This window comes from Mirounga angustirostris, unplaced genomic scaffold (genome assembly GCF_029215605.1).
Source record: "Mirounga angustirostris isolate CCGP_5_RB_7025 unplaced genomic scaffold, mMirAng1.0.hap1 SCAF_1, whole genome shotgun sequence".
In the NCBI taxonomy this organism is placed as follows: Eukaryota; Metazoa; Chordata; class Mammalia; order Carnivora; family Phocidae; genus Mirounga; species Mirounga angustirostris.
Window position 1 is genome coordinate 63713313 of NW_026991709.1, and position 14316 is coordinate 63727628.

Consider the following 14316-nt stretch of genomic DNA (forward strand, 5'->3'; position numbering starts at 1 on the left):
TTCCCCCGCACTTTCTCTCTCTCTCAAATAAATAAATAAATCTTAAAAAAAAAATCTTTAAAAACACTTAGCCTCATGCTTAAAGAACAAGAAATTCCCAGACACCAACCAAAAGGAATAAAACAAAGCAAAAACAAGAAAAAATTATCTTCCCTAGTCCAAACCATAGATTCTTAACTAGGTTTAAGGATAGGCAAAAATGATACCTTGAACTCAGGTCGAAGTTGCTTTCACTTTGGTTTACTCACAAAGCAATAAATAAGTAGGCTACAGAATATAAATGAGAAAAGATGCAGGAGGGTCCCCACTAATCCCTTTGTACATCATGGACACACACTTCAAATTTATTGATCTTGGTAGTCCATACAGAGATATAATAGGTCAGAGGATCGTGAAACTATAAACTCACTGTCTAGTATTTTATATCCTCAACACCCAAAAACAACTCACAATATACCCGATAAACAAAAGAGATGTTTCTTTAAAAAGGCTGTTTAACAAACATTAAAAGAAACATACTAGGAAGAAAGTATAACTGAATCTAATCAAGAAAGAATGAGGACTTAACATTGGAAATTTAAAAGGAAACATAAACATATGTGGGGATTGAAATAATATTCTAAGAAAATATTTATGCTCAATAAATTTTAAATTTGAAAGGAAATGCAACATTTTTCTAAGTCAAGTTGAATTTTCCAAAATTGTTCAAGTAGGAGAAAATTTAAGTAGACCAATAACCATAGAATAAATTGGAAAACCTATAAAAGATCTGAACACAACACAACCATAACCCCCACACCCCAAGAAACCAGATTGTGTGATTTTATAGGTGAGTTTTAACAAATTTGGAAGAACAGATAGTTCATATATAAACTGTCCCAGGTCAAAGAAGAAGATAGTAGGTTTCTAAAATCATCTTATAAAGCTAACATAGTGCTGATACCAAAAGTTGATAAATAAAAAACAAGAAAAGGTAACAACAGACCAATCTCACTTGTTACTAAAATATAAACATCCTAAATAAAATATTAGCATAACTGATCCCAGAATTGTACTAAAAGACAAATACAGGATGACCAAGTAAGGTCTATTCTAGGAATGGATTACTGATTTAACATTTAAAAATCTATGGATGTTGGGCGCCTGGGTGGCTCAGTCGTTAAGCGTCTGCCTTCGGCTCAGGTCATGATCCCAGGGTCCTGGGATCGAGCCCCACATCGGGCTCCCTGCTCAGCGGGAAGCCTGCTTCTCCCTCTCCCACTCCCCCTGCTTGTGTTCCTACTCTCGCTGTCTCTCTCTCTGTCAAATAAATAAATAAAATCTTTAAAAAAAAAAAATCTATGGATGTAACATGAATAAATTAATGGATACAATCATATGATTATTTCAATAGATCCTACACATTATTTTATAAAATTCAAAAGCCAATTAAAATCTTTTGTAAAGTGGAAATAGAAAGAAACTTCCTTATCATAGAAATTATTTTGTGATATATTCTTATTCATATATCAGAAACAAAAATTAAGCATTGTACTTAATGGGGCATTCCCATTATATTCAGGAATAAAATGAATCTATAATCCTAATTATTAAACATTGTTTGGCAGTCTTATTCAATATTAGGAAAAAAAAGAATTAGAGAATAAATATTATAAACATAGAGGAAAATTATCATTACAATGTCTATTAAGAAAAATGAAACTACTATGAAAATCTATTTAATCTAATAAGAAAATAAAAAAGATGGCAGGAGGAAAGAGAAACATGATTATCTTTCCTACATATTAGCATTATCTATTTAGAAAATATACTAGGAAAAAATATCCAATTCACAACAATAAAATTCATAAATTACATAAGAATAACATTTTTAAACAAATATACTCAACATATAAGAAAAAAATTCCAAACATTACCAAGGGACATAAAAAATGACTTTAATTAATTTACATTAAAACTCATGACAACTGGGGCGTCTGGGTGGCTCAGTCATTAAGCGTCTGGCCTTCGGCTCAGGTCATGGTCCCAGGGTCCTGGGATCGAGCCCCACATTGGGCTCCCTGCTCATCAGGAAGCCTGCTTCTCTCTCTCCCACTCCCTCTGTTTGTGTTCCCTCTCTTTCTATGTATCTCTCTGTCAAATAAATAAAATCTTTAAAAAAATAAAATAAAATTCATGATAACTATATTTACTTGCTGAATGTTAGGCACTGGGCTGAATTCTTCATAAATGTTATATCATTTACTTATCTGAATTAACTCAGTTGAGTAATTATGTTTCTCTTCATTTTACAAATGAAGACATTAGGGGCGCCTGGGTGGCTCAGTCGTTGAGTGTCTGCCTTTGGCTCGGGTCATGATCCCAGGGTCCTGGGATCGAACCCCGCATCGGGCTCCCTGCTCAGCGGGAAGTCTTGCTTCTCCCTCTGCCACTCCCCGTGTTTGTTTTCCCTCTCTCGCTGTGTCTGTCACATATATAAATAAAATCTTTAAAAAAAAAAAAAGAAGACATTAAAGATCACAGAGGACAGGTCACTTTCTAAGAACACACAGCCTTTAAATGGTGAGGACAACATTCAAATCCAGTTCTATCTGGCTCAAGGCCTAGGCTCACAGTCACTATGTAATACTAAAGAGACTAAAAATTAAAATGGGTGAAGGAACCAATCAGGTGACTTAAATGATTAAGGAGCAGGAGGGAAAGTGCAGGGAAAATGAAGAATGTATGTCCTGCCTGAACTGGGCAACTACTACTCACCAGGCAACTGTTGATATGTGGCACTGTGGGCTCAGTATTGACATATTTTCCAGTTCTTCAAAAGAAGCTAGACATCTGATGTAAATAGACAAGTTGCCATTTTCAAAATTAAGGCGGAAGGGTAGGGAGTGATATCAGTGAAAGTGGCAGAGTAGCTAGCTCCAGGGATTCATCCTTCCATAAAAATAATGATGATGAATTCTACCAACAACTTACAGAAAAATTAACAGAAAGCCTTCTCAAAATCTTTCAAAAAATAGAAGAGGAGGCAACACTTTTTAGCTCATTCTATAAGCCAGCATTACCCTGACACCAAAACCAGACAATAACAAGAAAACTACAAACTAATATCTCTTATGAATATAGATATAAAAATTATCAACAAAACACTAGCTAATTGAATCCAGAAACATACTAAAAGCATCACATTCTTTTTTTTTTATGTGCAGAAAGTTTATTTGGACATGCTCAATATCAACAGTTATGAAGTGTAGAAGCAGAACTGGGCAGAGGGAGAATCTGAACAGTGACATAGTCTCAACAAAGACCTTAGCTGATTTCATAGCTAACTTTAGAGCTGGGATGGTTCTTCAGAGATGTTCTATACTGTGGCATGGGGGAAGACCCTAATGCTTCTGTATGACCAATTATTGAATTGAGCTGTCTCTAGGAAGGGGGCATGACTTTAGGTATGTAGAATCTCTTCAGCTAAGACAAAGTCTTGGACAAGAATTCAGTTGAGAACAGCTGGTTGCTAAGACTCCCAGAAGCAGAAGAAATGAACACTTGAGTCTTAGTGGATAGTCACTGGATCATGACCTCTATACAGCCACTCTAAAAACATCACATTCTGTGACCAAGTAGGATTTATTCCAGGAATGTAAAGGTGGTTCACCATACAAAAATGAATCAATGTAATACATCACATTAATAGAATGAGGGAGATTAAGGAGGGAACATGATGTAATGAGCACTGGGTATAATATAAGACTGATGAATCACTGACCTCTACCTCTGAAACGAATAATACATTACATGTTCATTGAATTTAAATAAAAATTAAATAAATAAATAATTCAAAAAAACAGAATGAGGGAGAAAAAAACACATAATCATCTCAACTGATATACAAAGAGAATTTTAAAATTCCAGTGCCCTTTCCTGACTAAAAAATATACTCAGGAAACAAGGAACAGAGGGCACTTCCTCAATCTGATAAAGGGCTTTGATGAAAAATCCATATCTTATTCAGTGGTGAGAGCCTTCTCCTTATGATCAGAAACAAGACAAGAATGCCCACTTTCATCACTTCTATTCACCATTGTCCTGGAAATTCTAGTAAGAGTAATTAGGCAAAAAAAGAAATAACACGCATCCAAATTGGAAAAGAAAAATAAACTATCCTTTTTCACAAATAACATGATCTTGTATATAGAAAATCCCTTAAAACCCAATAAAAAAGCTATTAGAAATAAGCAAGTTTAGCAAAGTTGAAGAACAAATCAACTCACATAAAAATTAGCTGCGTTTCTATATACTACCAATGAACAGCTGAAAAAACAAAATTAAGAAAACAATTTCATTTACAATAGCACCACCCCACACAAAAAAAGAAAGACAGAAAAGAAAGAACCCAAACCTGATGAAACCTTGATCTTAGACTTCTAGCCTCTAGAACTGTAAGAAAATTAACTTCTGTTGTTTTAAGTCACCCAAGCTGTGGTATTTTGTCATGGCTGTAGCAAACTAATGTAATAGCCAATTGGATAGGAAAAAAAATAAAAGTATTTTCAACAAAATACTCAGTGCGGAGACAACTGAATATCCACATGCAAAAGATTGAAATTGGACCCCTACGTCATACTACATACAAGAATTATATCAAACACATAAATATAAAAGCTAAGGCTATAAAACTCTCAGAAGGAAACAAAGGTTTAAATCTTCACAACCTTGGATTAGATAATGGTTTCTTAAATGAGACACCAGAAGCACAAACAACAAACGAAAAAATAGATAAACAGAAGTTCATCAAAATTTAAAACTTTGTGCCTCAAAGGACACTACCAAAGTAAATATAGCATGGAAGAATATATTTACAAATCATATATCTGATAATGGCTTGGCATCCAGAATATATAAAGAACTCTGACGATCTCCAAAAGACAAATGACTCAATTTAAAAATGGGCAAAGGACTTGAATAGACATTTCAGCAAAGAAAAAATGCTCAACATCCTTAGTCATTAAGGAATCAAAACCATGAAAAGATACCACTTCACATTTAGTATGATAGCTAGAATCCAAATATGGAAAATAACAAGTATTGGTAAAGACATGGAGAATTACATTACTGATGGTAATATAAAATGGTGCAGCCACTGGGGAAAACAGTCTAGTAGTTCCTTAAAAGTTAAACACAGAAATGCCATGATTCAGCAATTCATTTCTACGTATATACCCCAAAGAATTAAAAATGAGTACTCACATACCTGCACACTAATGTTCATAGTGTACTATCCACAATAGCCAAAAGGTGAAAACAACACAAATGTCTATCAATAGAAGAATGGATAAAGAACATGTGTTATATACGTTACAGTGGAATAGTATTCAACCACAAAAAGGAATGAGTTATTAAAACATGCTATAATATAGATGAACCTCAAAAAACATATGCTAAGTAATTCAAAATCCAGTCACCAAATACTATAAATGTATGATTCCATTTATTTGAAATATCTGGAGGAGGCAAATCCATAAAACAGAAAGCAGATTTGTGGTTTCAAGGGACTGTGGGGAGGGGATAAAGGGGAGCCACTGCTTAATGGGTATGAGGTTTTCTTTGGGGGTGGTGAAATGTTTGAATCTTGACAGAAGTAGTTGCACAACATTGTGAATGTACTAGATGCTACTGAATTGTATACTTTGAAATGATTAATTTTATGCTATGTGAATTTCACCTAAAAAAACCCCAATATTCATTTAAAATGTATTCAATTATTGGATCCCTCTCTCTTCTCCAATAATGTTAAAATAGCTACTAAGCATCAAATGTTAAAAAAAAAAAATTAAAAACTTAATGGGAGCTGTATTAGTCTCCTAGGACTTCCATAAGAAAATACCCAGACTGGATAATTTAGAACAAAAAGAATTTATTTTCTCACAGTTCTCACAGTGAGAAAAATTCATTTCTCACAGGCTAGAAGTTCAAGATCAAAGTGTTAGCAAGTTTAATTTCTCCTGAAGCCTTTCTCCCTGGCTTATAGATGGCTGTCTTCTACCTGTGTCCTCACATGGCCTTTTCTCTGTGTGAGCACCTCTCTTCTGTCCTTTCCTCTTCTTGTAAGGTCAACAGTCAGATTAGATTAGGGCCCCACCTCTATGTCCACCCCTAGGCTTAAGGTTAATTACCTCTTTAGAGGCCCTATCCCCAGAAGCCTTTGCAGGGGTTAGGGCTTCAACATACGAGTTTTGGAGAAACACAGTTCAGTCCATAACAGAGATCAATGCAACAACATCAGCAAGTCAGACTCACACACATCCTCTGCCTAGAAGTTTTTCCTTAAATTAATATTTAAATTTAAACAGTTCCAACAACTGTTTTTGACATTTTTTGTTGATGTCATTGTTGGGATTGAACAAAATTATGTCAAAGTTACTTGGAAGAACAAATATATGAAGAAGTCGCAAATTATTTTTAAAGAAAACAAATGAAAGAGAATTTGCTGTATGAGATATTAATGTATAGTACATTAATGAATAGTACAGTAATGTATACTACAACAATAAGAACAGTCTAGAGAAACACCAGAACAAGTCATTTTTTTCTTGATAAAACAGGAGTGAAATGTCCAGAAATAGACTCAAGTATGTACTAGAGAGTGTTATATGGAAAAGCTAGTATTTTAAATCAATAGAGAAATAATTTAAAAAAAAAAAGGCACTGGAATATCTAGATAACCTTTTACAAATACAATTAGGTTAGATTTCTATCACAAACCATCTACCAAAATAAAATCCAGAAAGCTTAAAGCTTTAAGTGTTTAAAAAATATACACATACCTACAAACACATACATACAAGCATGCTACATAAAGAAGTCCTACAAATCAATATGAATAAGACAAACAATCCAACATAAAAATGGGCAAAAGATATGAATAGGCACTTCTTTAAAAAGGATATCCAAATGGCCAAAAAAAGATCTGTAAAAGGCCTTAACATCATTAGTCATAAGGGACATACAAATGAAAACTCCAATGAGAACCAACTAACTGGAAAAAGGCAAACATGCAAAGTAACTTGAACTCCTTTATGCATTGCTAGTGAGAGTGTAAACTGGTACTACCATTTTGGGAAACTGTCTGGCCGAATAAGTCTATCCTATGACCCAGGAACCCTATACTCTGGTATATGACAGAGAGATAAGCATTTATGTCCACCAAAGACACATACAAAAAAGTTCTTCCTAGTTGCAAGCTGTAAACAATCCGATGTCAACCAACATCAGAATTGATCAATAGTTTGTGGTATAATCATACAATGGAATACTGGCTCAGCAATCATAAATAATATTTACTACTACACGTAAGAATATAGTTGAGTCTCACAGACATAGGCCAGAACAAGAGTCATACTGTCTGATGTTCAAAAGCCAGAAAAACTAAGCTATGGAAGCAAAGATCAGAACAGTACTTAACTTTAAGAAGGGTATTCACTGGGTGGGGACATGGGGGAAACCTGCTAGAGTACTGGAAACAGTCTATCCTTGACCTGGGTGCTATATGTGTGGATGGATACATACTTAAAAATTCATCAAGCTTCACACTTTTTTGAGCGCTTAACTCTATGTAAGAAAAAAGGAAATACACACATACTGAAAAGTACTAAAAGAAAATATAGATGGGGAACAGTTACATAATCTTAAGAGATAGGGAAGGTCTTTGTAAACATGACCCAAAGATAAAAACTAGAAAGAGAAAAATGAATTTAACTTCATAAAAATAAAACAAATAAAACCTCTACATGGCAAATAAGCTAGGAAACTTTTTTGCAATTATATAACAAAGAATTACAATTTTTATATAGGAAGAATTAAAAAATTTAATATATAGGAAGCTCTCAAAAATCAATAAGGAAAAGACAAGGGCACAGCAAGGACATTTACCAAAAACAAAAATAAATAGCCATTAAACATATAAAAAGAATACAAATTAAGACAAGATACTATCTTTCACTTATCAGGCAAAAATAAAAATATATTCAGAAGTGGTGTTGGTATAGGGAAATAGCACTCTCATATATTATTGGTGGAGCCATAGAATGGCAACTTCTCTGAAGGGTATTTTAAAATATAGTACTTTCCGAAGACCAGAATGAGCACATTTCCTTAGCCAAGCAATTCCACAACTAAAAATTCATCTTAAGGGAAAAAAACATGACAAGCTTGTAAAATTTCTGTACAATGATGGTCAATGCAGCACTGTTAAAAGCAACAAAATAAATTCATATAATAGATTACATATAAATTTTAAAATAGCTACTCTTTATGAAGCACATATGAACTAATTACATATATTATCTCATTTGGTTGTCACAAGAACTCTGAGAGCTATTATGCTATTCCCATTTTCATCTGAAAATGAGAAAATTGAGGTTCGGAGAAATAATGAGATTTGCCCAAGCTCAACAATCTAGTGAGTGACAGATACAGAATTAGAACAAACCTGGTCTGACTCCAAAAGCCAGTGTTCTTTAATTTAGATTACATTTATTGACAAGGGAAGAACATTTATAACACAGTGTTAAATGAAAATGCAGTTTATAGAACAATTGCACAGTTTGATTCTATTTTGTAAAATATACACATAACTATAGCTATTAGACGTACAGACGTGAGTGGGGAAATTCTACAAGGATATACATTAAAATGTTAATAAAGGTTCTCCTTTGGGTGTTTGGGGAATTTTATTTTTTTTTCTTTATGTTTGTTTTCTTTACTTTTCTACAGTGATTAAGTTTAATTTATAAATAGGAAAACAAGTCTACAAAACCAATGCCTCTTTGAAATTGTAAACCATAGCCTATCACCTATTTTACTACAAATGCGAAGTCTATTTGCTCCACACATTTTAAATAAATAAATAAGGCAGATCCTTCATACATTTATACTCAGCAAACACATCTTGAGCACTTACTACGTTCTGGGAACTATTACATAAATGATTTTGCTTCAGTGTACCTAGATTCTCCTATTTGCGCCTAAGTATGGCATCAAGGGTATCCACTCTCCCTCTCATATCTTGATCACAACTATCTGCATTTGGATTTTAAATGTTATCTCTAATTATTGAGGGCAATTAAACCCATATTAAAGGCATATCTGATATTATACTACCAATGGTTGGCTTGCCTCAGTGATTTTAGGCTTTGAAGAGTCAGACAAATAAATGTCTCATCAATCACCTCTATACTGCCCTACTCCTGAAAGTAGGGGGCATGCTGGCCTGAAGTGGATTCTTAAAGTTTATTTCAAAAGGGGAGGGCCACGTCTCAAAACCCAGACCACAGCGGACACCACCATCAGGTGCAAATTCCCCACTTGTTAAATATTCCTTCTCCTATCTTCCCCCCACCTTTCTTACTCCCTTTCTTTCTGGAACCCTGGGTCCTAACCCTAACCCTCCCTTCTGCTATAATCCCATCAAATGGGGTGATTTTAGAACACATTCTCACTGGATCTCCTCTCTTTCCTTTAGACTTCCATGTATGTCTCATTCAGAAAAAATAATAATAATAATAATAAACAAAACAAAACAAAAAACACACACACCGTGGGGCTTTCACAGCCAAGACAGCTCTTCCCAAAGGGGAGGAAAACAGCTGCTCACCTGTCCCTGGAGACAGAGAAGGGGATGATCCCGCAGCAGTGAATGCCCAGGGGTGCGTGGTGGTGAGGGTGGGGAAGAGAGCAAATCTCTCCGCTCTACACTCTATTGTGAGGAAGGATCCATCTGATTTTGCTAAAATGAGTGTTAGGAGGATTAAACTCTTCCTGGTACCACTGAAAAACAGCACGGGCACTGTTTGTACAGGCAGGATTTTTCAAATGGGTTTTGCAAAGTAAAAGCACACACACACACACAGAGGATTTGGCCACATCGCTACAATACCGATTAGAGTCTAAAGCAGACGAGCAGTTATTAGCACATTCACTAGCACAGTGCCCAGCACTAACACCGTACTGCCGGCACGACTGCGGTTAGACAGGAGTCGGCGGGACGAAGCGTGGATCTGATTGGATGGCAACGGTGAGCGCCGAGCGGGGGTGCTGCCCTCCCGTGGTCGGCCGCGGCTTCCCCGGCTAACACTTCGGTGGCGATTAGAGACCTGCGGTACCCGAGCGAGCCCGGTTCACGCACCCGCTGTGAACCTCCGCACGAAAAGGCGGCGGTACAGCTCTGGGGCCCCGGCTCACAGAGCCCGGAGCCTAGTGGCTGGGCGGTGGTGACCGCCGCGTGTGCGCATTACCTCCTCTCACGGGAAGGGCGCTCGCCCCGCGCTCGCGTCCGCACCGAGCGTCAGCGGATTGGGCACTCCTGGCGGCGCCCGGGCCCGAGGCAGCCCTGACCCGGGCAGGGGTGGCGGCGCCCGAGCACCCCCAAGCGCCCGCGCACTGAGGCCCGAACAAAGCGTGCGGGCGGCAACGTCGCGCGCCCTGTGGAGGTCACCTAGGAGACCAGGCCGGCCCCGCCCACGGCGTCCGGCAGCCTAGCCCCGCCAGGGCGGAAAATGCAAGAGCCTCCCCAAGAGGGTCCCGCAGAATCCTTGGCACCTGAAAGCACAGCCAAGTCCCCGGATGACAACCACACAGATGGCCAGGAAGGCAACTGGCAGAACCAGGATGAAGAAGAGGTAGATGACCAGACTGATCCCAGAACGGCTGAGCAGGTTGCCCAAAGAATGTCCGGACAGACTGACCACAAAGGATCTGAACCCACTGGGCGCCAAACATCTGATCAGGCTGATCTCAGAGCCTCCGACCACGCTAATGTTGCTCAGCGTAGTACATCTGATCAGGACGACCAAAGAATGTATGAACAGACAGACAGCAGGACATCTAGCCAAGCCAGCCATGTACAGTCTGAAGAGACTGACAGCCAGATGTTTCCTCCACGTGAACAAAGAACTTCTCAACAGATTGAACGCAGACGGTCCAGCCAGGTTGAAGGAAGAGATTATGGGCAGACTGACCGCAGAAGGTCCGACCAGACCGAGCCAAGAGCTTATGAGCAGAGTAATCGTAGATTGTCTAGCCAGTCGGACAGAAGAACTTCTGAACAGATTGACGGTGGATTGTCGGTCTCATCCGAACAAGGAGCCTCTGAACAGATTGGCCGCAGAACTTCTGAACAGATTGACAGCAGGTTGTCTGGCCTGGTTGAACGAAGAACTTCTGAAAAGACTGGTCACCAAGTTGACCCCATAACATCTCTAAAGACTCAGCAAAAAGTGGATGAGGAAGCTGCTGAAGGAGCTGAGCAGCAAGCTGACAGCAGTGCTGATCACCTTCCCGTGGACAAGGCTGACTACAGTGACCAGGTGGATCACTTATTGGCTGAAGAGAATTCCTACAAAGACCACCTCGCTGACTATGGAGCACCTGGCCAGTACGACGACAGAATATTTGCCCAATTTGGTGACATTAAGGGGTACAGAGAGGCTGAGCCCAGAATAGAACCCTGCGAATTTGAGACCAGAGAAATCGACGGGGACAATTCCCCAGTTTCAGGGGAAACAGACACGGAAAGTGCGACCAACGTGCAAGTGTTTGACTCATTTGGTGCCAGATTCAACAGTAATTTGCAAGCAAAAGACCAAGTCTATTCCCAGAGATTCCCCTGTATCTCATCCAAGTTGGACTATATCATCGGTCGGGAAAAAACTGAAGCCATAGAAACCAAGCCTGTAGGTTAAAGGGGCATTTGATAACCAACCACCTAGGGGATTGGAGGCCAAACCAAGGGTTTGTTGTGGCGGTATGGGGGCAGGGAGAGGGCACGTGTTGAATCAAAGATGAGGAATAAACCTACCTGTTACAATTTATTCAGGAAGCGCAGGAGATTCCGAAAAGGCAGGAGAAGGGTGGTGGGAACTAGATTTGTTGCCCTCTCGGCTATAGGAAGGCCATTCAGGAAAGATCAATGAGCCAGGATTCAGGAGACCTGGGTTTCAAGTCCTAGTTCTGCTGCTTACTCTGGGACACTAAGTCATTTCCCCTCTCTGGGATTCCTCCAGAGGAAAGTCATTTGGAGTCAGTTGGAGATCCCTGTGAAGGGAAAAGTATTTGAAGTAGATTGGACATGCATAAGGTGCCTCCCGGGACTTGAGGCGCACTATGTTGCCAGGAGGATCAGTCAGGTTTGTCATCAGAATGTGTCTTTTCTCCAAGTCCTGGTGTTCAGGTCCCATCAGCATTAGATTCCACTGATAATAACAACAATAACAACAAAACTTCCTGGAGCTTTTGAATTTATTAAAGACTCTCTGCTGGGGTGGGGGGGTATTTCTATTTCAGGATGATATTCCAGAATACCAAGAAGGAAGGAAATCTTTTGGATACAATCAAACTTACAGGAGGCAGTTCCCTCCCATTGTATATGAAGATCCTTATCAAGTTTCACTACGATACATGGAGAAGCACCACATTCTGCAAATATTCCAGGTAAACCTCTCAACCCTGTTCTTTAAGAGTGAGTTTTACAGTGATTACAATGTAAAAAACAAACTTGGACCTGGCTTTTAAGAATGGGCCTTTGTATAAAAAGGATATAATCTCATTGAGAAGTCGGTAAGTGCACTGAGATGTATTAAGCAAAAGTAGTAAATGAGAAACACCAAAGAATGGGGGCACCTGGGGGGCTCAGTCAGTTGAGGGTCTTCGGCTCAGGTCATGATCCCAGGGTCCTGGGATGGAGCCCCGCATGGGGCTCCCTGCTCGGCGGGAAACCTGCTTCTCCCTCTCCCACTCCCCCTGCTTGTGTTCCCTCTCTGGCTGTATCTTTCTGTCAATTAAATAAATAAAATATTTTTTTTTAAAAAGTGTGACATTTCCTTGGTCAATAGAGAATTAGAAGAGATTATCACATTTACACCATGTTTTGTTATTTGGTGGGTTGTTTTTGCTTTTGTTTGCCTGACATAGTTATTTTTATGTTAATATTATTACCCAGCAAGGCACAGGTATGTATATTATAATGTGTACATGTAGTAATGTTATAGTTAGGAGGGTGTAAAATAAAAATGGCCCACCTCAAATGAAAATATGCAAACTGGGAGGAAAAAAAAAACATTTAAACTGGGAAAGTTTAAGTTTAAAGAAGTAGGGTATAGAGGCAAGAGCACAAATTATGCAATCTGTTAGCCTGAAGCTCCAACCTAACTTTGCCACTTCTCATCTTTGTGATTTGGAGAAAATTAACTTCAGTGAATCTCCGTTTCTTCATATAAAACAGTGATTTTACTCCATTAACCCTGCTCTATGCCTTTTCTTTCTTAAAATGTCCTTTTGTGGGAGAGTGCTAATGGCTGGGTTTTCTGGCTTTAATCAGAGAACTACTAATTATTAAACTGAAGGATGAAAGCTGTTGAAGAAAGTAGAAATCAAATCATTTTATAAATAATCTTCTTCATCTGTCAAGGAAAAACAATACTTGAGAATACAACGTTATTATAAGAAAAATTAGTTATCAAATATGTGTTCAATAGAAACATATATGAAATATGTAATTGGCATGGGTGCATTAAACGGATATTAAATATTTTACGCCTGAAACTTGCCCCATTGTTATTCCCTGCAAATGAGAATTCTGCTTACTTTATTATAATGTTTTGGGTTATTAAACAACAACAAAGTATGGAAGTGAATTTCTGAAGTTTTGTGTATGCTTTCTCATTTATTATTATAAACATGAAACATCTTTTTCACCTTTTAGAATCAAATGCCTCACAAGGAAGTTTCTATGTAAAGACACATCATGTTTTTAATTTACTCAAAAGACTTTTCTTTTGAATAAAGATAAAGTGATTAACTCATTAATTTCTCAGTCTAGCAAAATCACAATTCTCAAAACAAAGCTTTGTCCAAAACTTTCTCACTACCTGTTTGATCTTGGAAGCTAGAAAAATATCCATTGCTATTTATTACTAAATTTTTATTCCTCTAAATTTTACCTTAATTTGCCTAATTTTATCAGTAGTCAGAAAGTAATTTGTCACTTTGTAGAGATACATAAATTTCTTTAAAAGACTATGGTGCTAGGTTAGTGCAAAACATGGCTTTAGCTAGAACCTGACCACATAACTTTAGCTCAGAACCATAACGCGATGCCTCATGCTCTCTCTCAGCAGATCACTGAAAACTTAGTCTATGAAAAACCAGAGGACCCCCTCAGTTTTATGCTGTGCCAGGTATGGAATAGGAGAAAGAGAACAGCTTTTAATTCTGTTTATTGTAAAATACAGCACACGTACACGCACCCAAAACAAAACACATCCA

At 38.0% G+C, this 14316-nt stretch overlaps 2 protein-coding genes across 2 annotated transcripts in view; one reads left to right on the forward strand and one right to left on the reverse strand.

Moving 5' to 3' along the window:
- The window catches only part of IGSF11 (immunoglobulin superfamily member 11), a 206243-nt gene extending 195812 nt beyond the window's left edge, over positions 1-10431 (reverse strand). The window contains exon 1 of the mRNA XM_064593545.1: positions 10290-10431. The gene's annotated coding sequence lies outside the window, so the exon portion shown is untranslated. The remainder of the gene's footprint in view (positions 1-10289) is intronic.
- A 19-nt stretch (positions 10432-10450) lies between these two features.
- TEX55 (testis expressed 55) lies at positions 10451-13786 on the forward strand. Its single transcript, XM_064589556.1, has 3 exons — positions 10451-11726; positions 12337-12483; positions 13754-13786. Exons 1-3 carry the CDS (start codon positions 10551-10553, stop codon positions 13784-13786), a joined length of 1356 nt encoding a protein of 451 aa, XP_064445626.1. The 5' UTR covers positions 10451-10550.
- Positions 13787-14316: the final 530 nt, after the last annotated feature.

Excerpts from the sequence above, each read along its gene's own strand:
- TEX55 (XM_064589556.1), top strand. The coding sequence starts at position 10,551 with ATGCAAGAGCCTCCCCAAGAGGGTCCCGCAGAATCCTTGGCACCTGAA. Across the intron at positions 11,727-12,336 it reads AAGCCATAGAAACCAAGCCT|GATGATATTCCAGAATACCA; the intron begins GTAGGTTAAAGG and ends TTTCTATTTCAG. Across the intron at positions 12,484-13,753 it reads ACATTCTGCAAATATTCCAG|AATCAAATGCCTCACAAGGA; the intron begins GTAAACCTCTCA and ends TTCACCTTTTAG.